The 24,892-nt window shown below is 39.1% G+C and overlaps 3 protein-coding genes across 11 annotated transcripts in view; 1 reads left to right on the plus strand and 2 right to left on the minus strand.

Moving 5' to 3' along the window:
• The window catches only part of KCNT2 (potassium sodium-activated channel subfamily T member 2), a 134,855-nt gene extending 130,796 nt beyond the window's left edge, over positions 1–4,059 (minus strand). For all 7 annotated transcript variants that reach the window (XM_061465548.1, XM_061465547.1, XM_061465545.1 and 4 more), the window contains exon 1: positions 3,898–4,059. In XM_061465548.1, coding sequence (XP_061321532.1) covers positions 3,898–3,992 — 95 coding nt within the window. In that variant the 5' untranslated portion in view covers positions 3,993–4,059. The remainder of the gene's footprint in view (positions 1–3,897) is intronic.
• The window catches only part of F13B (coagulation factor XIII B chain), a 323,209-nt gene that overhangs the window by 250,300 nt on the left and 48,017 nt on the right, over positions 1–24,892 (minus strand). The gene's annotated exons all lie outside the window — the stretch shown is intronic.
• CFH (complement factor H) overlaps positions 12,970–24,892 on the plus strand; it is a 30,293-nt gene continuing 18,370 nt past the window's right edge. For 2 of the 3 annotated variants that reach the window (XM_061465539.1, XM_061465540.1), the window contains exons 1-6: positions 12,970–13,129; positions 17,065–17,250; positions 18,510–18,615; positions 19,900–19,976; positions 21,359–21,553; positions 23,154–23,324. In XM_061465539.1, coding sequence (XP_061321523.1) covers positions 13,069–13,129; positions 17,065–17,250; positions 18,510–18,615; positions 19,900–19,976; positions 21,359–21,553; positions 23,154–23,324 — 796 coding nt within the window. In that variant the 5' untranslated portion in view covers positions 12,970–13,068. The remainder of the gene's footprint in view (positions 13,130–17,064; positions 17,251–18,509; positions 18,616–19,899; positions 19,977–21,358; positions 21,554–23,153; positions 23,325–24,892) is intronic. The other variant, XM_061465541.1, reaches the window with a different exon arrangement.

A 24,892-nucleotide genomic window follows, 5' to 3' on the forward strand; every position in this document is an offset into this window, starting at 1 on the left:
CTCTAGCTTGTGGGTGGATCTTTTACATGTTGTCCTAAGGAAGCTTTTCAAATATATATTCAGTATAAAATGTGTGTACTGGAAGCATCAAGCTTCACCTCCATAGTTTTCAAGGGGGCCATGTCCTTTGAAAATCTAGCCCTTCAAAATAAAAAACTGGTTTTTACATCCATTTTTTTTTCAGGAAAAAAGCACTCAGCAAATTCAAGACAGATAATTATTAAAAATAGTGTATTTACCGAACAAATGCATTTGCCAAAGATTCACCATGTTCTTCTGCCCACAGCAACTTCTTTTATGAAAAATAATATGCAATCCAATTTGGTGGTTTGTGGAATATGACAGCCCAGAACCCACCTCTTACTGAAGCCAACTGCAAGGGTGGTTAGGAATCTAAGCTATGCAAGTAGAATTATTTTTCTGGGAGAGAAATGCAAAAGCAGCGAGATGGATGTTACTGTCCTGAAGAAGTACAGGTAAAAAATGGACTGCGAGTTAGACATACAAAAAACCCCAAAAGAAGCCCAAGTGATGCTCCACCACAGAAGTCCTTGAGAAAATAAAAAAAAAAAGATTAGAAACCATTTCCAAACAATTTATATCTAAGAACAAAAGTTCTGAATCCTAGTCCTCTTACATTCAGGCAAGCATTTTAGCATGTCTACATTTTATAAATGGACAGGATCATTTAAAAAAAAATAGCTGATCAAACTCTTCTCCTAAAGAAACATAACCAGTCAGGTTTCAAAACTGGGTACAATGCTTATGTCAGAAATAAGGAAAAGGAAAAAAAGAAGAGACGTCTGTATCCTTTCAATCATATCAATCATATTTGTTATTAAATACTATCACATTACGTACTGGCAAACTATGCTATTAAAACTGTGATTTAGTGACAAAGAATCATGAGTAGTTTGTAGAAGAAGAGAGGAATAATTCCATCTCCTCTCCACTTTGAAGAATCGACAATTATCTGAAACACAGAGATGGAACATATGCCTCCCAGACAGCAAAAAGTGAGCATCTTTCCAGAAAGGGCAGAATGGAAGGAGAAAAGAGAGACTTCAAGGATGAACAGACTGAGAAGATCAAAAAGGGAATAGGACTAAGATAGAAGATAAAGCATTCAGCTGGTAACAGACCTGAAATTCACAGATCACAGAGATGGAAAACCCCTTATACAGATCAGACTTCCAGAGTCGAAAGCAAATAGAACTACGTAGTTGCTGGAAATAATTTTCTTAGAATCATAGAATGGTAGGGTTGGAAAGGACTTTAAGATCACCTAGCTCCAACCCCCTGCCATGGGCAGGGATGCCTCATGCTAGATCATATTGCTGAAGGCTCTGTCTGGCTGTTTCCAGCTCACCGTATCTCAGCCAGGGCCAATAACTTCCTAAAATGAACTGCCTTGATCACTTGCCATTTTGTAGCCATTCTATAAGGCTACTTAACTGTACTTTAGTGTTCAGATATTCCATTCATAGTTAATGTCCATTCAGCTGAAGGGGTTACAAGCAACACCTTTGGCAATATTTACATTGCAAACTAATTAGAATAGAGTACAAAAGATACGCTTCACCAAAACCAAACTTGAACCACTTATGAAAGGAGACAAAGAAAAGACAAAAAAGTAAACAACTAAAAATAGGATATACTTGTGTCATACTAATCATTAATAACTAATAAGCAACTGACCTCAGGGTCCCCGCAGGTCTGCAGTCTTTCTCATTAAGTATTTTCTGAATGTATGTCTAATACTCTAAATATTCCATTTGACAGTATTTCTATGCAGAATACGTATCCTTTTTCTATAATAGAGAGTAGCAAAATACCAGCAACAAGGGATTGGATTAGTATTTCAGTAATAAAAGTGATATCCTCTAGTAATGAACAACGAGAATCTGGACAGAACCTTATTGTAAGGCGGACAAAAAAAGACAATACTCAAGATTTTTAAAAATGGACTTTGTTCAGTTACTGGAAAGCTCGTATCAAACAAGACTGCTATGGCAACTTGCAGAGCTGGAGGAGAGAGTGCTGCTGTCACAACCTAATGTAAAGCACAATCCTAGTGGTATTGTGGGGATAGTAACCCACAGCCTTCCTGCTACAGTGCAGCTGTGCAGCCGCAGCATGGGACAATACCTGAAGATCTTGAAAGCCATTTCCACTAGCCATTTCCAGTCCTAGGTTAGTACTTTATATTTCAGATGTGCCAGAGATCTTGCTTGTATGAATATTAAATAATTAAAAGTAACTATTCATTTTCTAGCAGTCCTTTGCTACAATTTTAATCAACAACTGCTCTAAAATACTGTTAGCTAGAATTCTGCTATAAGGTGGGTTTTTTTTAAAGATTATTTATTTTCACTTTGTTAAGTGCACACAGACATGAAATAGACAATTGCACAGCTAAATGGATGTTATGGTTTATGCAGTTGCTTATAGACTATTTCCTATTTGAGACCAGATAACACTTTTTCCATAGAAGGTAACTCCATAAAGTTCAAGTCACACAGCTGGTATCAGGGAAGCACTTGACAGACGTTTAAACTAGAGCTGAAAAAAGCATTAAGTCACAGAGTGGTCCAAAGAGATATACAGAGAATATTTTGTTTATTTTAACCATTAAAACTCTAGCTAGATGAAGTTGATAAAATAAGAAAGGTTGCACGTTTTTTAACCTATTGCAGGAGAAATGAGATTCTAAGATCTTAAGTCTCCATTATGTCGTTACAGTGCTGTCATTTCCAACCAACAGCATTCATTTTTTGTGACTGTCTTGGCATTCACCATGTCATAACTGTCTGAATAAACATTTAATTGCTTCAATGTATAGCATATTACCCTAAAAAAAAAGGTAATAATTAGTTACATATCTGCATGATCTTGTGATTGCACCATCACCGAGAATCCGTCTTTCTTTAGGAAAGGAGCTAAAATCTAAACTATGCAGTCCAGCTTTAAAAACAAAGTTTCTGACTGCTGAGCTGAAGACTCGTTCTGACAATGTAAAGACACTGAATTAAAATCAATCCAATACACCCTCATACAGTACCAGACAATTTTGCTTACCTGTCATTTGACCATAATAAATTACTGCTACACAGTGGATCTCACACATAATTTTGCAAGATGGGATCGTGCAATAATCTACAGACACACCAAACTGAATGGTTAGAGCGGCGTGATCATGTCTGTGCTCATGAATACTATTCATTTAGCTTTTCTGAATTAAACATGCATTCCTGGTTCGTTTGTTTATTTTGATATAAGGTTTTGTTTGGGCTTTCTTTCCTCTTTTAGAAACATTACTTGACTTGAGACAAATACCTTTTCCTATCTGTTTGTAATTAAAGATGCTGACAGTCCTTGAAATAATTCATAAAGGAATAAACTAATGGTAGTTACATCACAGGCTAGGGTCCTCACACGAAAAGAAACTGCATGTAAAGGAGAATGCACACCGGGTCAGGAAAACATCCAGAGCCCTCGGCAGCTGGCTTTCCGACGAGCGGCAAAAGCGTATTTTGCGTGGGGCTTCCCCTCAGTGCACGTTAGCATCGGGAAACAGTACCGCACCTGTCCTACTGTTCCTCCTACCGCTGTCGCAGGGTATAGAGAAAGGTGCTTCTGCAGAGGCGGCGGTGCCCCGAAGGCAACGGGATGCCCAGCGCCTCGGTGGGCGGCGGCGGGGCGGGGCAGCGCAGCCCCCCCGCCGGCCCTGGCATCCCTTTCCCGGGAAAGTTTTCCACCGGGGCTGGCCTCCGCCGGGCGGTGCGTGCCGTCCCAGGGCGCTGACCCACCGGCAGCAGGGCCGCGCTCCGCCGAGCCACCCCTCTCAGACGGGCACCCCCGGGCTTACCCCCGCGGCCGGACGGCGCACACACTCACCTATCGTCGCTCTGCCAGCCCTGGTCGCCCAGCAGCAAGTCCCGAAAGCGGTACCGGGGCGGGAGCGGGGGCACCTCGCTGTCCAGGTCCACCATCCTGCCCGGAGGAGGGGCGCTCAGCCCCACCGCCTCCCGCCGGAGCGGGGCGGGATGAAGGGGAAGCCGGGGGGAGCTGCCGGCGTCTGAGGGGACTTGCGGGGCCAGCTCGCGCTTAACGGTCCCCCCGCGTTCAAAGTTACGCGTGGCGGGGGGGACGGGAGGTGAGCCCCGCGCGACCCGCCTCGAGGGAAAGCAGGTGCCGGCGGGCGGCGGCCTCGGCGGCGCGCGCGCGCGCCCGCCCACCGCCCCGAGCGCGCGCGCACCGCCCGCCGCGGTTGACAACAAAAGAGCTGTCCGCAGCCATGCAAATGTTGTTTGGCGCCGCCGCGGGCGGGGGAGCCAATGGGGTGGGCGGGCATTTGCATACTCCAGTGACGGCGCGGGAACCTCTGCCTGCCGGCCAATGGAAGCCCCTCACGAGCGCAGCAGCGTAGGGGGGCTCCTTGCTGGTCGGGGCGGGTGTGAGGCTGGGGGCGGCCGCGGGTACGTGCCGGGAGCGGCCGGAGGACACCGCGGGTCCTGCCCAGCCTCGCCAGCTGGGTGCGGGTCCCGTCGAGGCGGCTTTGCAGGGTGTCGGCAGACCGCGGGTTCCCCGGCTCACCGTGGCAGGGCAGGCGCTCTGCAGGCTCCAGCCTTTCTTCTGTGGGCGCTCATGGGGTTCCCCCACAAGCTACCTCCCGCAGCCAGCAGCCTCCTCTTGTATCGCCCCCGACGTCCTCAGAAGTACTCTTATGTAGGCTCCAGCGTTTGACAAGCGAGGTGTTTTACCTCGAGGGGCTATAGGTGGCCTCTGTGCAACACACATTGTACTGGTGGTAGGTCATCAGTCAGGCGTACCTCGTTAGTGACATATGCCTGACCCTGTTTTGTGCCAGCTCTTCAGAAGTCACAAGTACAAACGTGGTAAGTCATAGGTCAGTTTCCAGTTTCCATTACCTAGGAGTTTGCTGCACATATCGGGAGTGGTGACACGTGTCCTGTAAACATGCAGGGGACTTGACTTGTTACAGTGCTTGAAATGTGTAGGCAATGCCGCAAAGTAGGAGGCGCTCTAGGAAGTATTTGAGTTTCTTGTGTGACTGATGAAGGACGTATTACTGATTGATGGTTTGCTGGAATCCACTGTCGCCAACTTGAAATAGTGAATAATGTGGTTTGGATTTGCTCTTAAAGGCCCACTGTACCATACACTAACTGTCACACTTAGCATCTAATGCCCCAGTTTTGGTAAACCTAAATATTAGTACATTTTGGCAGCCTTTCATTTGCCTCCCTAGATGAGGTCTTCATCTTAAACCATTCAGTTGTAGCATTCCTTTCCTAAATTAAGTCAGGCACAGGCTTAACACTGGTACAGTTCGTTTAGAATCAAATTTAGATTCTGGTGGACCAGGGGCTAAGTGATAAATAAGAAGTTATTTCCTAAATGTGGTTTAAATACCACATATGTAATTAGGTGCGTGCATTCATACTGTATATTGAAGAGTGAACTTTCTGGTTTACATTTAGTTGGATTTCTGTGTAGAAAGTAAGCTGGTTATAAGCTGATATGGCACATACAGTAGCAGCTTGAGTGTATCATATAATAATGTGCCCTGCTGAGAATCCAGCTCTGAGCTTCATGCTATGATGGAAAGACTTCTCAAAATAACCAACAGGTAGTCCAATTCAGGACACGGATTATCTCTGCTGTTGTTACAGTGCATCTTTCCTTGCTTCTTTAGCACAGAGTTCTTAAGCATAGGTTCTCATTGCTGTTTCTTAAGCAAGTTGCAGTATTGTATCCCAGGTCCTGTGAAGTGCTGGGATCACTGGGGTATGATGCTTACCCTTTTTCACAGCTTGGTGCATTCAGCATTTACAATGCGCTTCTCAGAAAGGGTTGTTAGATGAAGGAAAACAGATGCACATATGTAGCAAGAGTTCAAAGGTAGCTCACTCTTTGCTTTGGCTGATATGGGAAATAGATAAAATAGTGCATTACCCTACTGTCACATTCTTGCCAGTTTTGCCATGCTGTGTTCTGAGGTCAGAGCTCTCTAAAAGCCTAATTAAAAAGAAAGGAAAAATAAAAATCCAGGATTTTTCTTCTTTAGAATATTTATGTTCAGCCGTATTATGTTTTTTTTCTCTCAGCTGCTTCTTCTGCTGAGCAGGCCATTTCTTCTAAGAAAACATTGTTTCCTCTCTCTACCTGGATATCTTTTCATCTTGCCAAACTTGAGGGGGGATGGAGCCTGTATATTATAATGGTTTGTTATAAAAGTAAAGTGGTTAGGCTAACCATAGTCCTTTTCTGAAGCCTATGAACCGTAGGTCAGTTGGGAAATTAATGGTGTTTCTGTTGTACCTTCTAACAACAGCCTCATTAACTTTTCCGTATTCACTGAGCAATTTAACATTTGTTTTCGTACTTGAGCTTTTTCTACCATGGAAATGCATTTCAGAATAGTAATAGTTGACATGCAAACTAGCAACCTGGTGAATAGTTGAGCAGAGCTAATGAAAAGCAAACTTGTAACTGAGACTGTAGTAATGCAATTTGTACAAAGGCTTAATTTTACGCTCCTAAGTAATACAAACTCCTTGAAGTATAAAACTAGCTGTGTTTTTACTATCTGTGTTACTGAGTTTGCTGCTAATTACTGGATATAAAGCTTGGATCATATTGAGTTACAGAAAGAAAAAGAAAATATTTAGGTTTCCTTTTTAGATTACTTGGTTTTGGTGATGTATAGGTAGAACAGTCCGGCACAATGCAGATGGATTCTGGACTTTCTGCATAGTTGCAGTGTGTATGGTGGTGTACATAGATTATTAATGCTGTTCTTAATTCAAGACTTTACAACCAGCTGAGGGGGTGGCTGGTCTCTTCTCCTAAGTAACAAGTGATAGGACAAAGAGGTAACGGCCTCAAGGTGTGCCAGGGGAACTTTAGATTGGATATTAGGAAAAGTTTCTTCACCAAAAGGGTTGTCGGGCATTGGAACAGGCTGCCCAGGGCAGTGCTGGAGTCCCCATTCCTGTAGTGTTCAAGAACTGTACAGATGAGGCCCTTAGTAACATGATTTAATGGTGGACTTGGCAGTCCTGGGGGACCTGATGCTCTTAACAATCTTTTCCAACCTAGCTAATTCTATGGTCATAGGTTCTGCCCGTCTATCTAAATCTGAATTATGCATTCTAATGTAATAAAGTAAATCAGATTATTGTGTTAGTTTTTTATACTTTCCCAAAAAAGGTTGTCTTTATTATTAAAAAGTTTAATTATCAACATTCACTGGGACATTCTTTAGTGTTAGCATTTGCCAGCCGAGTAGGATATTGAGGGACTCCGTATTCACAGTTAATAAAATGATTTGGGCTTTAGAACAGTAAACTGTACTTAAACAATATTTGATTCACATTAGCTTCAGTTTCACTTCCAAAAGAATCTGAAAAGCTGGAGTCTGCAAAAAGACATCTGTTAAAATGTGTCTAGAGGAAACTCTGAAATGAGGAGTCCATGATGATAGATATTGTTTCCCTCAGAAAATAGATTCTCAACATTGAAAAAGGTATAGTCCTCAATTAGAAAACAACAGTGTTTATTTTTTAAGAAATCTATTAGTGGGTTTTTTTTCTTCTTCTTCTTTTCTTTTTTTTTTTTTTTTCTTTGCCTGGCTTTCAGACCATCAACTCCAAAAGCAATCTCGCATCCAAACTCTAGGACATAAATGTCTTATAGGACTAAAGTTAGGTGTGCTGGACTGAGAGTCACAGCATTCTGCAATCTGAATGTATCTGAGAGACTAAATGAAACCAGTAGCAAAAACTGGTCAGAGGTTATAGAATCATAGAATACCATGCTGGAAGGGATGTCAAGGATCAATACAAAATATATTTTGAGGACTCTTCCTCTTTGCCTACCATGATACAGAACTGTTATTTAGTGATGTGGATTATATGACTATAAACTGCACCAGTATGAAATGGTTATCTAGAGGCTACCTTAATGGACTTAAGCATTTAAACTCATTGACTGCAATTTTGACTTTTTAAAATGTATGTCTAAAAAGCATATATATCACCACTGTATACTGATAATACTTAGTAATGGATATAGCTCACACCAGGATGCCTAAGTGTGTTCCTATTGAGTTGCAAGAGAGCAAAATTAGCTTTAAATCATATAGCTTTACATTTAACATTTGCACAATACTTGTGCTTCTTGAGGTTGATAGAGAGCAAAGGGATGTTGCTGAACTGAACAGTACAACATGTATAGGGCTCACAGTACTTTGAGATTGTAATTTAAAATCGCTGCATCTACAACATCTAGTTCTTGCACATTTATTTCATATAATCTAATGTACATTTCTTAGACCCATCATTTTGTGTGTCAGTTCCTGCTTGAATAAGGGCAGCCTTTTGTATTTTCCTCATTTTTGTGACCATAACACCCTATCTGCTAGATCAAAGATCGACTACTCATTTCAGTTCCAAGGATTGCCTGGACTTTGCCTTATTCTTCTGTGTCATTTCCTATTGACATGATTATTTCTGTCTTGCATCTTTCCCTAATCTCTATGTTCCCACACATTATGATTTGAAAGCATCATCATTTTCTTACTTCTCCCACGCTGCAAAGGAATTGCCACTGTAATGCCACTCTTTCACATCCTTTTCTCAAAAAGAACTTGCTAGTGAGTTAGGTCAACGTGAGCGTATCGTGTTTGTCTCTTTATTTGTTAGTTTACATTTGTTGCAGCTTACTAGATTCTTGGCTGTTAGGGATGAGTCCCATTTTTGGTTCATTCTGAATCCTACAGTACAGTCTGGGGGGTGGCACCTGCGTACTACTGTAGTATAAATAATAATTACATTGTCCAGTAAGTTCCTGCAGTGTTTCTGCAGAAAGAAACCCTTATGTCACCTCTTTCTGAGGTTGTCTGCTGGACTAGTAACAGGAAGAATTGATGATAATCTTAATTGTCCTTTAAGAAAGCACAGCTGCTGGAGGAATACTACTAATATATAATGAAACTCTTACAAACTTGTTAATCACGATATTCTCCAAGCAGCAGCACAAGCTCCAGAAGGCTATGCATATTTTTATTTTCAAAAGAAGCATTTATTTCTAAACAAATCTTCCTCTTCTTACACACCTTTAAGTCTTTAATGCTCCTATTTACTTTTTATTGCGTATTTTGCATTTTCATTTTATGTCCCTTCATTTCACTGTCTGATAAACCTTCCAGAGTACAGCGCTGCAATGTTTGGAATTACTTAAACTTCAGGGGAAAAAATATCCTTAGAGTCCTCTTATCTGTCCACTTGGTGCCTATTTTTTAAATGGCTGTGCAGCAGCAGACTGTTCCACTGACATGAAAGGTTTGATAGTGATTCAGAAACAGTAACAGACTGAAATAGCCCAAAGTGAGAACAGAGGTTTAAGGTCACTTGTAAGCTACAAAGCTAAGGCAGAAGGAGAAACGTGAGGAATTTCCAATTTCATGATTTCTCTGAATGGATTAAAAATAAATAAATAAAGACATAAATGGAGGTGGTTTTTGTTATTTTGGGGGCTTTTTTTTGTATTGTATCTAATGAAACTGAAATCTTGGTAGGGAGAGGGCATGTTTTCCATGGCCTCATGAGCATGACTCTATAGTGCAAGCATGATCCTTATAAGGCTCTTTCAGACACAGGGCATACGATATGACCTGATCTTTGTTCTTATATGCTAAACCATCGTAGCATAGATCCAAAAAGGAACAGCATCCACTTCTGGGCTACCCAAGGTCATGGTGCACCACAGTCCTCGGACCAGTGGTGACGTGGAAAGAAACTGTAGGAAGAAGAGGTATAGCAACACTGCAGCAGAGGAGAACAAGCTGGTAGGAAATGGTGATAACTTCTGAATTGCCTTTCAGTATATCTCCACTTGGCTGTGAGTAGGAGGACTTCATTTAAAACTAGATATACTGACAGCTGCTTTTATATAGGAGAGCATTTTTTTTTTTTTGAAAAGAACACCTTTTCAAGTAATTTTAACTTTGCTTTTGAGTACAGAGCACAAAGGTGGGAGAATGAGGTTTTGTTTAAACAGGAGAGTTATAAGAAGTGCGGTACAAAATACTTTTAGAATTGGACACGATATGTCTCCTGTCATTGCTGCAAAACCCCGAACATGCCTGAATGCATGCTGTTATCTAATTTGTGTTGGAAGAAGCTGAAGGAATATTCGAAGAATTCCTAATATTGCTTTCTGTTTGCAGTGGTGCTCACATGGCCCATCCTTGGTAAAAGGGCCTGGACAGCAACAGCTGTTAAGGTAGGAGTGTGATTTTAAGCATCCAAAACTGTCTGAGAGTGCGTGTGCTACTGCTGATCGTATTGAAGGGGATGACAACCATCAGCCAGATTAAACAGTAACCACAGCATTACAGAGTTTGAAGCAAGGAAGGTGCCAGATTGGAAAGAAATGTAAGGGACAAATGAAACTTTGTAATAGCAGGGAGAACAGTGAGAACAGAACAGGCAGTCAAAACCAGAGGAGTTGCGTTGGACACTGTTGCATGTTCACCTACTGGCATCAAAACCTCTGGCTGGGCCAGGCAGAGCAGGGCATTCTCCCTGTGTGACTCTGCCAGCACCCAGCTGTGACAGTGCAGGGTGTAATAGGTAGGGACCCACAGCTGGTGGGTTGTGAGCTTGTGCTGCTCTCTCCCTAGGGGATGCTTTAGCAGGTTGTCGGGTGCATAGTTTTTTGTGTGCATGGTTAGAACTTTGGGGCACTCGTGAAGAAAGGTCGTTTAGAAATGTCTGGTGATGATTCTATGATGCTGTGATTCATTAAGTTCCTGACTTTATTTCCATTTAGTTAGGGTAGGTTTAATCAATGACTTTAAGATCACAAATACAAGATTGGAAAAGACTGAGTCCAGTCCCTTGCTTTATGATTGAAGATGGTTTCTTTGCATAGGCCTACATTACACCTGTGCAAAGATTACTTCAAAACCTCACTAGGTTAGGCAAGTCTTGTAATTTTCAGCTTGAATTTATTCATAGGAAGTTTATATCTATCTGCAGTTGTATGCTGATGTTGTAGTTTCAACACTGCCGTAGTCATAGAGAGCAGTCAGGAAATTTATGGTACATTTCCAATTCGGTTCCAGTTTTGGTTCAGCTGTAGCGGAAGGTATCTTTGACTGTGTTTCAGGCCCATAATGATTTGGCAAGTGGTTTAATAACCCAAAAGCATTTTTGGAACCACTTTGATATCAGAAGATGCAACACTTGAAGTTGGAGAAATTTTGAAACCCATGCCTGCAGCATGGAGTTTTACAGCTAATTGGTTTGAGTCACTGTCTCTGGGTTGGAATCCGAGTGCCTCCCAGCCTTCCGCCTCAGTGTTTTCCCTGCTTTCCAAGCTTCCCACAGTGGTTGACGAATTGAAAAGCAGCAGTGTGAAAAGCAGGTAGTACTGCTGCTGTGACAAAGTTGGACCATCCTAAGTTCCTCACCGCTGCAAGAAAACTCTCTTTTGCCTCCAGCAATGCACTGGTACAGAAGCAGGTAAAAGCATGCATGTATGGTAGTTCAGTAAGACTGGTGCAGAGAAGACAAGTGGGATTGCTGATGCAGTGAGAGCACTTCTGTCTGCAGCAGCACACGGTTCTCTACCGCAGAGCAAAAGGAATTGAAGGTTTGGGCAGTGAAGTTCTGTGTGGAGCTTTGTTAAAACTCAGGCAGGTGCAAAGAGGTATCTTTTTACTGACCAGTTATGCACAGTAAGTGCAATTTCATGCAGACCAATCGTCACAGGCCATGGAGTTCATTCTCCACATAGGAGTCACTCAGCAAGAAAAAGAAGGGAAAGGAAGAGATTTTATGCTGTCTAGAAGAGTTTTTGTAGATGAAACAGCTGAATGCCAGTTTTCGCTGAGGCCATTTAAAATGATTCTAGCTGCATTTTGAGAATAAAGTTTTAACTGCTTTGGAATTCAGGTTTGATTTGAGTTCTGTTGTCTAAACACACTGGTTTTTATCTTTTATCAGTAGATTAAGCTGGTGATTTTAAGGGTATGTTATGTGGTCATCAGTCTGTGCTCCACGCTAGTAAGACATCATTACTATGGGGTATCTGGTGTGCAGCTGTTTTATGTCCATATCCCAAGAGCACTTTGCACTCTTAAATTGTTTTTTCCTGATTCTCAGTATCAAATAATTATCTTCATATGATCCACTTTTCCACTGGAGTGCACTTCTTATAAAGCCAAGACATTTTATGAAAATATTAATAAAACTGTTGCTTACCTGAATCCTTGAGGAGTTCCTCTGTTAACACAGATTGCCATACTGTTCTTCTTTTACCACAACCTTTATTACTTTTCTTTGGATATTTCATTACCCATCTTGCAATTCATTCACATCTTCTCCATCTCATAATTTCTCATGTGATACTGAAACAAGTGCTTCAACATCACCTAAGTTTATTTTATCAAGTGTTTGATCGAGTACATTTCCATCGCTCTTACACAAGAAGCAGGGGTTAGTAAGTCACTGTGGATTTTTGCTGCCTGCTTTTTATTTCAAGTGCTTTCAACATAGATCTTGAATGATACGCATATAATAAAGTTAATTTTTACACACATGTAACGTGAGTTTCGGGTTTTCAACTAAGCATGTAAGATGAGGAATCACAAAATATTTTATTTGTGCAGCTTCTTTGGGATACCAAGAGAAATGAGCTCATCTGAGGATGGAATGGATTAATCTGGAAAAAAAAATGAGGAAAGATGTCAAACCAAGCAGAGCAGAGGGAAGGACTGTGTCACCCAAAACTGCGCTTTAAGCATTTGTTTATTTATTCATTTGCAAAGTTTGGAGAAGGAGGGGGAAAAAAAAAAAAAGAAACATTTGTATGTTGCAAGAGGATTAGGGGAAGTGACTGCTGAAACCGGAGTATAAATGCTCTGCAAGGTCAGTCCCTGGAACAGTTAGTGAGGAAAATGATTGGAAATAACACAAAGTAATTAAAACAAGTAGGCTAAGATACTAAAACTGTTTGAGTTTCTGACTCTCTAGGATGTCGTTCCTGGGCTACACAGCTCTGGTCTTATGCTGGATATATTGTACTGCAGAAAGAGGTAAGCTTTAATGTGGCAGAATAAAACTCAACCCTTTCTTAAAGTGTACATGAAGATGGTAACTAAATATGTAAATAAAATGTCTGCATTGTAGCTATTTAATGAACTGCTGACTACAATAATTGAGATATTTTCTGGCAGTATTTAGCACCTTTAGTACTTCGTATCCTGTGATAGGCGTTATTTCACCTATTTTTTATTTTGATAACTACTGTTGTTAGTAATTTGTTGCACAACTTTTTAATGGTTGCAATCCTTATAAACTAGAGGAAGACAACTCATTTATTATTAATTATGCTCCTTAATTTTAACATCTAAACCCTGTAAAGAGCTGGTAGATCAAAATAGAAAATATTCAATAAAAAAGCATTTCTTTCTGCCTAGAAGAATCTGTAAAATCATCTCAGAAAGAGGAATAATTGCAAAATTGACTGAAAAGCTTACAAAATATCTGTTGACTGACAGACTAGTTTGAATCCATTAAATGAGATAGATAAATGTATACAGGTATGCTTTCATTTGTGTTTAAAGAGTTAGCAAGTATTCTGGGATCCTTTTCAGAGGCCTCTGGTATTTTCTGTTTCTCTGTTCAATTTATTTTTTCTTGATGCTGTGCTTATATTGTTTAATGTATGTTTAGAAATTATTCTTTTTTTCTTTGCCTTCTATCTGGGTTTCTGCACATATCCTGTTGGGGGAAGGATGTTTTGTGGTTTTGAGCTGGTTTTGAGCTAGTTTTGAGCTACTGTGTCTTTGCTTGGTTCAGGTTGTTTTTAATTTTAGGTGAGGTTGATGAAGACCTTATTAATCAAAGCAATCTGATTGATTTTACTTTGAAAAACTGAAAAATCAGGACATTACTGAAATGTATCATGTTTTTTATGTATGCTTATAATAAATACTGTTCCAAAGCAACTAACAAAGTCTAATTTCTTTGGAAAAATGTCCAGTAAAGTCCTGAAATTTGAAATGAAAGTTTGCCTGAATTTGCACTTCCTTTTCACAGTGCTTCCTTTAGATCAGGGAGATTGCAAAGGAATGTGAATGTAGCAATATTTGATTTATCCAAGACAAGTATTACCAGGGTTCTTAGTTTAAGCGTTATGTTGAATGTCTACGTGAGTTGTTCAAGAGCTGGGTTTTTGCATAAGAGTTGAAAAATACTTCTACCTGAATTCATAGTTTGTGCATGACGTTATGGAAGTTGCTACCAGCACAATGACAGCAAGAAAGCAGCTTGAGCTATAGCTATTTCTCACTGGCTTCAAGTCACATATTAATAGTAATTGATTAATTCCAGCTCTCCTGGTCTCTCACTAAAGGATTTGAAGGTATGCGTTTGGTGCAAGATTTCTAATATAAAAATACAACCCTTCCAGTTTTGGTGAGTGCACATGGCAAAGTGTGTGATGTAATTAATACAGTTTAGAAGTACATCTCATCAGCAGATTTTTCCTTTTCAAGCTACTTAGAAACTGCTTTAAAAAAAGAGTAATTAGCTGTAGTCAGAAATGTATGTACACACTGTAACACCTGATGGTAACATGGTTTGATATGGTTTGACACCAGGGCAGGGGTGGTAAGGAACAATCTGAGAGTTGAAATTAAACTCAGAAAGAAGCATGTCTGAGTAATGATGAAGAGACTAAGGCAATTAATTTTCACACCTTTTTTTTCTTCCTATGTGAAAAAGGAGTTGGAAGGCACCATTCTGCACAACAGATAATAAAAATATGATAAAACTCAGAAGTGAAGAATAGAGCAGAGAAGCTCTCCTTGTACTAAACAGCTTCATTTTTAAATCACATAAGAGCGTGCTTTCTCACCTTGCAAACTGAAAGCACAAATTGTAAAGAGAGTTCTGGTGAAAAATACGTAGAATTGGAAAACTTCCTTTCTCACTATTACTGTGAAAAAACTGTGTGCTTTTTTTTTTTTTTAAGTAAACTATTTTTGACACATTTGAAAGGCAGAACTAGCTAGAGTAGTAGTCCTGTTCAGTTCACTCATTAGAAGGTGAGCGAGTCTTAACCCTGCTAAGGCAGAACTCCTTCCTGCCTTTTTCGACAGTATAGCAGTACCCTCTAGTGAACAGGACCTATAATTTTTACTTAGATGTAATTCTTGGGAGGGAGAGTAGTTATTAAAGTAGTTGGAAAGAACCTGAATGTGAGAGCATACTCTTCTGTTAACACCTCAACAGTATCATCAAAGCTTGTCTGTTTCTTATGGCTACTTAAGACAGCCAAAATAAAGTTATTGGATCTCACAATTAGCACTCTTTATATTTTTCCAAAAGGCCGTAACTGCAGAACACTTAAAATTCTGCAGCTTTTTTTCTTGATCTTTAAACAATTTTCTAAAAATGTGCCTCTAATGTGGTAGGTATTTTGCTGACTGAAATAACAACAGTGAGTGTTCAAGGGGATGTCTTTGCACAACTTAAGTAAAATCCACATCCACACTTCAATGCGGAAGAATAACTCTTTAATCTGCTCACATTGTATTAGAAATCACAGCTCCTTAATCTGGTTGTGATTTCCACAGTTTAGATCAGCAGGCCATAACTCCACATCCCTTGCATGAGCAAAGATCCTAAATATTTTTTCTGTAGTCCCACTTTGAGGCAGCATCCAAACAATCCATAGGAAAGCTTCAGTGAGAGTATTGCTGCTCTCTAAAACTCTGGCTTTACAACAAAACTGGTGAGAGGACTTCTGTGCCAGCTTTCTACTGTGCGATGAATTTACTCACTAAGAAATATCCTTCCCTGGTCGATTATTTTTTTTCTATATAGTGGTTTCATTTCTTTTCCAGGGCTGCATTTCTCAGAGATTCTTTCATTTATTCTTGATGAATTCTCATCTTTCATGTTCAGATGTAAACCAAACTTCACTATATCTGATTCGCTAGACTGTCAAGACTCTATTATTCTGGGTAAAGCTTCAGTCTGTAAAATAAGTGCATTTCAGTCACTCGAGCACAGAGAATTAGTCGCTGAAATTAGGTTAACTATTATAAATAAAACAATAAAATAATGTTTCTTACTAAAGATCATTTAGTCTTTCATTAACGGCTTCCCAACATTTATTTCTTTCCCCCTTAGTTTGTTTTTTCTCATCCTCAAGCTGTTGAGGTACTTCTTAATAAAATTAATTCAAGCTTATTTCTTGTAACTCATATGGACTTGGCTGTACATTTCATGGACACTGAAGAAGTCCCAGGAAAGTGCTTTTGGGGAAGGACTGTATAGTACTGGACTAATGAGAAATATCGGACAACAACATCCCCCTCCCAAACTGAGTCAAAATGTTTTGAAGCTAACGAAGGTCAAAGTGAATACCCAGAATTAATCGCATTGTGCATTAAGTAACTCATGGACAGGAGGAAATAAGTTTCAGAATATCAGGTGGTCTCAGCTTAGAAAGAAAACGAAGGCATCTAAAACTGAGGGGGGCTTTGGCAGACCTTGATCAAATGACACATGGAGTTAATGTCAGTAAGGATGGTGATGGCTGCAGAAGAAAATAGAAACTTGAAAGGAATCTACAGAGTGCATAGAATTGTTCCCTGTAGCAATAGAAGGACAGGCACAGGGACTCCTGCAGATGGAAGCGTAAAGGGTGTCTGTGGTTATAACCAGGGTAGTAATCTCATCTCAGTCTTTGTCACTAAAATCTATTTTATGAATTAAGACTTTCCCGTGTGGTTTCTTGGTACTTGCTTGACTATTTTTATGTCCTTCTAAATGTGTCTTCATATTCCTACAATATATGGATTCTTGGCAGTTTCTTCTTTTGTGAGAATAAGTAGAAAACATGCTCATTTGATCACAAATGTCCCCAGGATTTCTTGCTACATTTTCTATTGTAAAATTATTTTAGTGTTTGTAGTATGTGCTTCAGTCACCAATGTTTTCTGTTTACAATTTTTAGCTTGCAATGAACCCCCACCTAGGAGGATTAAAGAAGTGCCTACTGAAAGGTGGGACAAGCCTCCCTATCCACATGGCACTAAAGTAACATACAGATGTCGGCCTGGATATATAAAACTTGGACGAATTGTATTTGAGTGTGGTGATGGAGAATGGAAGCAACTCCCACCAGCGACAGAATGCAGAAGTCAGTATTTATGCAAAATACACGCAACCATTTGACTTGACATTTCACATTCCTTGCCAGTGTTGTCAATATGAAATTGCCATTGTATCCTTGGCTGTAACTAACTTATTTCAGCATCCTTTAAAATATCGTCTGGAAAAATATGTATGCATAAGGAAACATTTTTGGAAATTTCTTTTCTTCAGATCAAAAGATTATAATTTTCTTTCTTTACTGATTTATGTTGCTATTAGGTTGGGTTATGAAGTTATTAGGAGCTTGCTTCCAAAATTTCTGAAAAGGTCTAATGCAGATGAAATTTACAGTCTAAGCAGAATAAAGCACTCACCTAGCTTCTGAATGCAAGTCAAGAGCCAGCATTGCCTTCTTTCCAGTTCATTCAAGTAGTTCCATGAAAGATATAATTTCTTGAATTTAAAATTATTTTTCCCTTCCTTTTCTTTTAATCTGTGAAGAAAAAATTCATCATTAGTAAGATAGCTGTTATTTATTACCTCTAATATACTATGTGAAAAGTTTAAAAGTATCTCACACCCTCATACAGAATTCACTAGTGAAGAAAAGTTTATTATTGTTAGTCAGCAGATACTTCTTTTCTGTAATGTTAGTTTTACACACAAAGAAGTTTTAGACTCATGAGGTTTTTTTCCTTGCATACCTGACATACAAAATGTGTACTAGTAGAATATAGTGTTTGAGTTGATAATATAAATTTAAGTCCCCGGTTTCATTCAAATGGAGACAGATACAAATCATGAGTAAAAATAAATTCATGAAGTTCTTACTTAGTTTCCTTTAGATCTTCTCAGTTTTATATGTAGTTGTATACCAGCCATTCAACAAGGATCTTTCAAATTATACTAAATTTGGGGTTGCTTTTAGTAATACTTCTTAGTAAATACCGCCACCAAGTGAACAGATGGTGACACTGGCAAGGTGCAGGTTGAAGGAGAAAAGGGATGGTGTGCCACAGATTAAGTGATCGTGTTCCCCTTTCAAGATAAACCACACTAGACAGCGACACTGATCATGAGGTTGTCGGTTTTCTCTGAATCACACTGGAGCAGGGTTAGAATCTATGCAAACACCTCTTTCTTGATGTTTGAAAGGCTCGTACTCAATAGTAATTACTAGGAAAGTGCTGTATTTCACACTTTCACATTCCTACATATGGTGTAAGTAATTTCTTTTTCTTCTGCTGCTTCTGTTTGCTTGTTGTCATTGTTGTTGGTTTTGGTTTGGTTTGGTTTTTTTACCAGATAAACCCTGTGGACATCCTGGAGATACTGAGTTTGGTTCCTTTGAACTTACCAGTGGAAGTGAATTCGTATTTGGTGCCAGAGTGGAGTACAGATGTAATGATGGGTAATATTTATTTAACTTAATATATGAGAGTTAATAGAAGATGTTAATTATAGTCTCAGTTATAGAATTGTTGTCTGTAATGCAGCTGCAACTTAATATTAATGCTTGATTATTGTTTAAATTTCTGCAATTACGGTGATGCTAAATAAAACTCATTCTCATGTCTGGTGCTATTGGAGTAACTGACCTCATGCACCTGAAGCTGTCACCCAAAGTGTCTAAAGTATCTAAGGCTGTAGCTAACTTGAAATCATGGCTGGCTGAGCAGAAAACAAAAATAGTGATCTCTCTGTAAGGCTGCCTCATGTTGGCACCAGCCAGTTCAGACGGAAATGCAGTTTTGTGTGCTGGAAGCAGTGCTTTCAGTAGGCAGTCTTGATGCAGTTATGTTAGCAAAGACATTAGTCTCATATTTAGAACCACAACTCATCAGTCCTGCTTAAATGATTTTATTTTCTTTTTACTTCGAAGTAGAATGCATTGTAAAACATGTTTGAAGGAAGACATTTCTGTAGACTCACTAATGTCTTCCCTGACTGGTTCCTCCTTTATTCATCTTCTCCAATGAAAACTGCAGTAAGGCAAATACATAGTATAGTGCTTAGTTAAGGATGCCTGGGACTGGATTTTTAATTCGTGAAATGTAAACCAGCTATGGCAGTTTAACTTTGCTTTTGTAGTCTTTGCATTTCTGAAATCTAGTCAGAATTCAACAGAAAAAATTCCAAAATCAATAGTCTCCTTAATCCCAATATTTCAGCCCGTTCTTCACCGACCTTTCTGACTAACAGTGCTTCCTCTAGCTACAGTTCAGACAAGGCAGAAGCCACAGCATTGTGGCCATGTTGCCCTCAAACCTAAAATAGTACTAGGTTATCAAAGCATGAGATGCGTATGGTTCGGATTAAGTCCTATTTTGATGCTATCACATGGTTTTCAGTCATACTAGAGCACAAACAACAGGAGTTTTACTCTGCTTGCCATTGATCATGTAAATTATCCCTAGGTTATTTGTTCTGTAGCCAAAGCTTGCTATCTCTGTAATGAAGAAGCCATTATACTGATTACTTCTTACTTCCAGATTATTTTCTTATTATTACTTTTTGCCATAAGCAATTAAAATAAGGAAAATAAGGAAGGGGCCAGCTGAAAAACTTCTCAGTTTTGGTTAATCTGTGCTAGAGCATATGAAACCTACATCGTTTGCTTCAAAACCAGCAGCACTGCTGTTCCTGTCACATAAAGAGACTGTATTTTAGCATTGTTTACTTTTTATTCGGTAAGATACTGGATGCTCAGCCAGAGAAATTACCGTGAGTGTCAGGCAGATGGATGGAGCAATGACATCCCTCACTGTGAAGGTAAATGAAGTTTGACATTTAGTTCTTTAGCAAGCTGTCTTTTTATCTATCTGATACTGTCTAGAACTAGTCTGTGATCTCTCTACTAGTATTAATTCACATATGTTTAAATTCAAGTTGTACAGCAATGAAACTTACAATTACTGCTCGGCCATTTTAGTCCAATAACCACTCGAGATTTTATTGAAAAGCATTCACAAAATAGACTCTTTTCACCCCAGACTGCCTTAAAGCTCAGCCTCATCTAAAGGCCCTGATGGAGTAGATGCCTGCAGAACATGGTTACAAAAGACAATTGAGATGAGGCATTTTGGATGTATGTGAAAGGATGTGTGTTTTTAGCTAGCTTTCTCCTCCACCTCTGCGAATATCCTAGCCATTAGGATTTTATTGTAAGTTCTCCCTATTAGCATACTGTGGAAGAAATTCAGTAAATAAGAATGGATAGTCTGTGTTTTCACATTTCCTTGGTCTCAGGTACTCCACGTTTAGTTTAGTAGATTTTGAATCTCCTCAGTTTTAGGCATGCAGGTCTCTGTCTGCGCGGTGCAGAGCAATGATTTCCAACATTTTTTGTCACGTGTCACCAAGAAACTGCAATTTCAAAGTCCTCATAAGATTTTTCTTTCATGATTGAGGAGTTTGTATAATGTCCTAATCGTGAGGAAAGTAGAAGATAAAATGTGAGCTCACAGAAAAGGTTCATAGACTTATAAAATGGCAAATGCTATCACAAGGTGGAAGCTCTGGTAGACAAAAAGCAGCCACTTGCTCAGTGATATCCATGTGAGCATTTAAGAATGAGATTTGGTAGACATTTCCCTCTTAATAAAAAATATCTAATGACATGTTAATTCTTCCTTTTTCTGCAGCTACAAAATTAGGAGATGATAAGAGGTCTAAGTTCATGGCTGATATTGTGTTTATTTACTTTGGTAATATAATGTCCTGATAATATATAATTGTTTTGGTAATATGATTGTTCTGTTAAATTAACCTATTTTGACAAAGTGGCCCTAAATGTCAGTCAAGGCTTACCTAACTATCCATAGAATTCATAGGATAATTTAGATTGCATAAAACCTTAGGAGGTCACCTAGTTCATTGGGTGCTGTCTTTAACCTTCAAGGGCAGAGATGAGGATCGATGAGATCCTGTCTGCAAGCTTCCTCCTGTGACAGTCTTTTTCCTTAGGGTTTTGTACTGTATGTGTTGCAAATAGCATCTGAATACTTAACAAGAGTGTATATTTCTAAAATGTGTAAGGAAATTACAGTGAGTTTTCTGTATTTTAACTTCTTTGTCTGACAAATTATTTTATAGAATAGACCTCAAAATGGCTGGGCTTTTTTACTTTTGTTTCACTTTGTTTTATTTTCCAGTGGCAAAGTGTTTACCTGTACAATCACCAGAAAATGGAAGAATAATTACAACTGGTGCATTTGAGCTTGGCCAAGAATATTCCTTTGGCCAGGTTGTAAAATTTGAATGTAATGCAAAATACAGGCTTGTTGGATCTAAAGAAATCATTTGCTCTTCTAATGGAAAATGGAATAGTGATGTGCCTCAGTGCCAAGGTAAATAAGACACTATTTATTATCTGTAATTAAGAGGCTTTGTTCTCACAGATTTGTAAGGATTGGTTACTATATGGGAAACTACAAAGCTTTCACTTTATTTTACAGCAATTAAGCCTTGCTTGGCTGTAAACAATCTCCACTGCATATGTGCAGTAGAAGTAGGATAAGAAAGAGAAATTAGAGAATATTGGATGCTAATATATTCATAGTGGACCATCTGTTTGTTCCACATTTTCACTACAAGCTGTATGTTTTGCCAGGCTGCAGGTTCTTTGAAAATAGCTTTGGTATGTCTACATAAGAGTCAATCACTTCAGTGTTGATTTAACCAAAGTAATCACAAACAATTTGAATCTATGTGAACCAACTTTAAAAAGTGAGTATGGTTTTCATTCACCCATATAAAATACAAAGAAATCATGACGGATTTTGTTTTCCTTCAGACTAGTCCCTTTTGGGAAGTTAGAAGGTTAACTCATGTTTAGTTTTAATGGAACCACAGAATACGGCAGGTTGGAGGACCCCTGAAGGTCCCACAAAGCAATTAGCTAGGGCAAGTTGCTCAAGACCATGTCCAGTCAGCTTTTGAACATGTCCAAGGATGGAGACTCCACAGCCTCTCTTGGGTAACCCATTCCAATGTTTGACCACTGTTAAGTAAAACTGTTTTTTCTTACATTTAAGTAGCATTTCCTGTACTGTAATTTCTGCCCACTGCTTCTCATCTTGTCACTGGGTGCCAATTACTTCATCATCTTTACTTCTGCCTGCCGCGCCACAGGCAGGAATTAACACATGTAAATAAGATCCTCCCTCCTCCTCAAGCTCTCTTCTCTAGACTCTAAGTTGTGTGAGATTGGATTGTCAATATTTAAGAATGAATCCTAGGAAGCTAATGGTAACAAAGACTTAAATATTCAGTCCATCAAGTTTCTTAAACTATTTGTAAGTTATCTAATTGGGAAGCATGTGTTTAGAAGAGCAGAGTACACGTCAGGATGTCAGATACGTGTATGGTTTGTTCCCACTTTCAGTGCTTCATTTTGCTGCTTTGAAACCCCCATTTATTGGAATTTGAATAGCATAAAGTGGGAATAAACACAATTGTTAGTAACTTTTGCAGAATATAGTTAAATTCTTTCTTCATATTAATGCCATGATTTAACTGATCGTCAACTGGCTATGAGAGAGCTTTAGATTTGCTGGAAATTACAAGGAAATGAAATAATCTGAAAAAATGAAATTCCTAAATTTCAGCAGCCTAGTTACTTAGTTCAGAATGTCCCCTGCCTTATATACTGATTCTGAGATCCATTAAAATCCAAAGCAAAGCCTTGAAATCTGATTCACAAGCCAATTTGCTATTGATGCTGTGCTGTGCCACACTTTCTACCCGGCACCCACAGTCAGGTCACTGAAGAGTTTTCAAATAAGATTCAAACAGTTTCCAAATGCAAATGTTTTTTTTTGGAGTTAAATGAAAAAAAGAAAAAAAAAAAAACAAACCAAACAAACCTTAATTTTATTTCCATAGGGATTTATTCTTATTAAATAAAAGCAAACAAAAATATATGGATATTGTCTTTCTCAACTTCAGAAATTATCTGTGATGTGCCAAAAATTCCGCATGGATATGTACGATCTCCAAAGGCATCTTACAAGGAAACTGAACAACTACAGTTTGCCTGTGATAAAGGATACAGATATGGTGAAAGAGCAGATGCACGATGTACAGCAGCAGGATGGAATCCAACCCCCTATTGCACTGGTATACCTTACCTAAAGTTATTTATTTGGCACATTTTTTGTGTTTGGAAGTAATTTCAGAGATTAGTAATGACAAAAGTTAGTTTATTCATTAAAGAAGAAATCCGTCCACATCTGACCAATATCCCATGAAGATCTGGAAGGATTGTTAAGTGCTAAAGAGACCAAACAACTAGATAAAGAGTTTTTCATGAAAAGCAGTAGCAAAACCAGTTAATTTGGTCTTTTTTTTACTTGTGTGTAGTTAAATAGGTCCAAAAAGCAACAATTGTGCCAGTATACTGCATAAATGAGACTAATGCTAAAGTACTTCATGCAGCATTAATAGCTGTTGTTGTTTTAATTTTTTTTTTATATGATTCAGAATTAGTGGGAAGAATACAGGAAGAAAAATCCTAATTTGAAAAATTAGGAAGGAAAAAGCTGAATGTCTTTGCCGTCTACAAAAAGTGATTGAAAACCTTTTATCCAAGGAGTAGAAAAATCCAATACTAAAAAGCATAATTAAGCAAACAGGAAAAAATAGGTGTTAATACCAGAGAAATCCAAACTACAGAGGGAATCTGAAATCTTTAGTGGCATGGGAAAATTAACACTTGAAACCAACTTCTTAGAGAAGTGGTGTGGGTTTTAAAGTCCTATTGTCTTCATATACAGTCTCAACGTTTTTAAAGTGTGTGTAACATGAACAAGACTGGTACAAATCAGTGTACCAAATGGTGCTCTATGTTGGAAGACTAGTTAAAGAATTGTCGTTCAATACCATATGAATTGCAGCAGTATGAATAAAATCAGGTGTCCTGGTTTCAGCTGTAACAGTAATTTTTTCTCCTTCCTATTAGCTGGTGCAGTGCTGTGTTTTGGCTTTAGTCTGAGAACAATGCTGATAATACACCCATGTTTTAGTTGTTGCTAAGTAGCATTTACAGTAATCAAGGACTTTTCAGCCTCTCATGCTCAGCCAGTGAGGAGGGGCACAAGAAGACTGGAAGAAGCAGAGGCAGGACACCTAACTCAAAGTAGCTAAAGGGATATTCCGTACCACAGCATATCATGCCCAGAAGGATAGATCCCTGCTCGGGTTGGTCTGGATGTCAGTCAGCAGGTGATGAGCAGTTGTATTATGCATCACTGCTGTTTATTGAGGGTTTTTTTCCTTTCCCTTTTTAGTTTTATATCCTCTTGCTCTGTTATTTCCCTTATCATTATTGTAGTACTACTTTTGTATTATACTTTATGTATTGGACTGTTCTTATCTCAGCCCATGGGGTTTACATTCTTTCAGTTCTCCTCACCATCCCATCCAGAGGGGGGAAGTTGGCCAGGGGGGCTGCATGGTGCTGAGTTACCAGCTGGGCTTAAACCACACTGTGGAAAAATAATAGTCTTAGCTTGATGACGTACTTCTGAATGAGCACTCAGCATCTCACCCTGTATGAACAAATGGAAGTTTTTTTGAGCTACTGAACTGGCCTCCGCATTTTGTCTGAGTGTCCTGATGAGTCTTACTGTAGTGTGAGCAGACTGAGCACCTGGCTGCTAGTTATTATATCCATTCTTTACATTTCC

This window comes from Pezoporus flaviventris, unplaced genomic scaffold (assembly GCF_033815535.1).
Source record: "Pezoporus flaviventris isolate CSIRO_AGI_PZ_B2104156 unplaced genomic scaffold, CSIRO_AGI_Pfla_v1 ptg000040l, whole genome shotgun sequence".
NCBI classification, from domain to species: domain Eukaryota; kingdom Metazoa; phylum Chordata; class Aves; order Psittaciformes; family Psittacidae; genus Pezoporus; species Pezoporus flaviventris.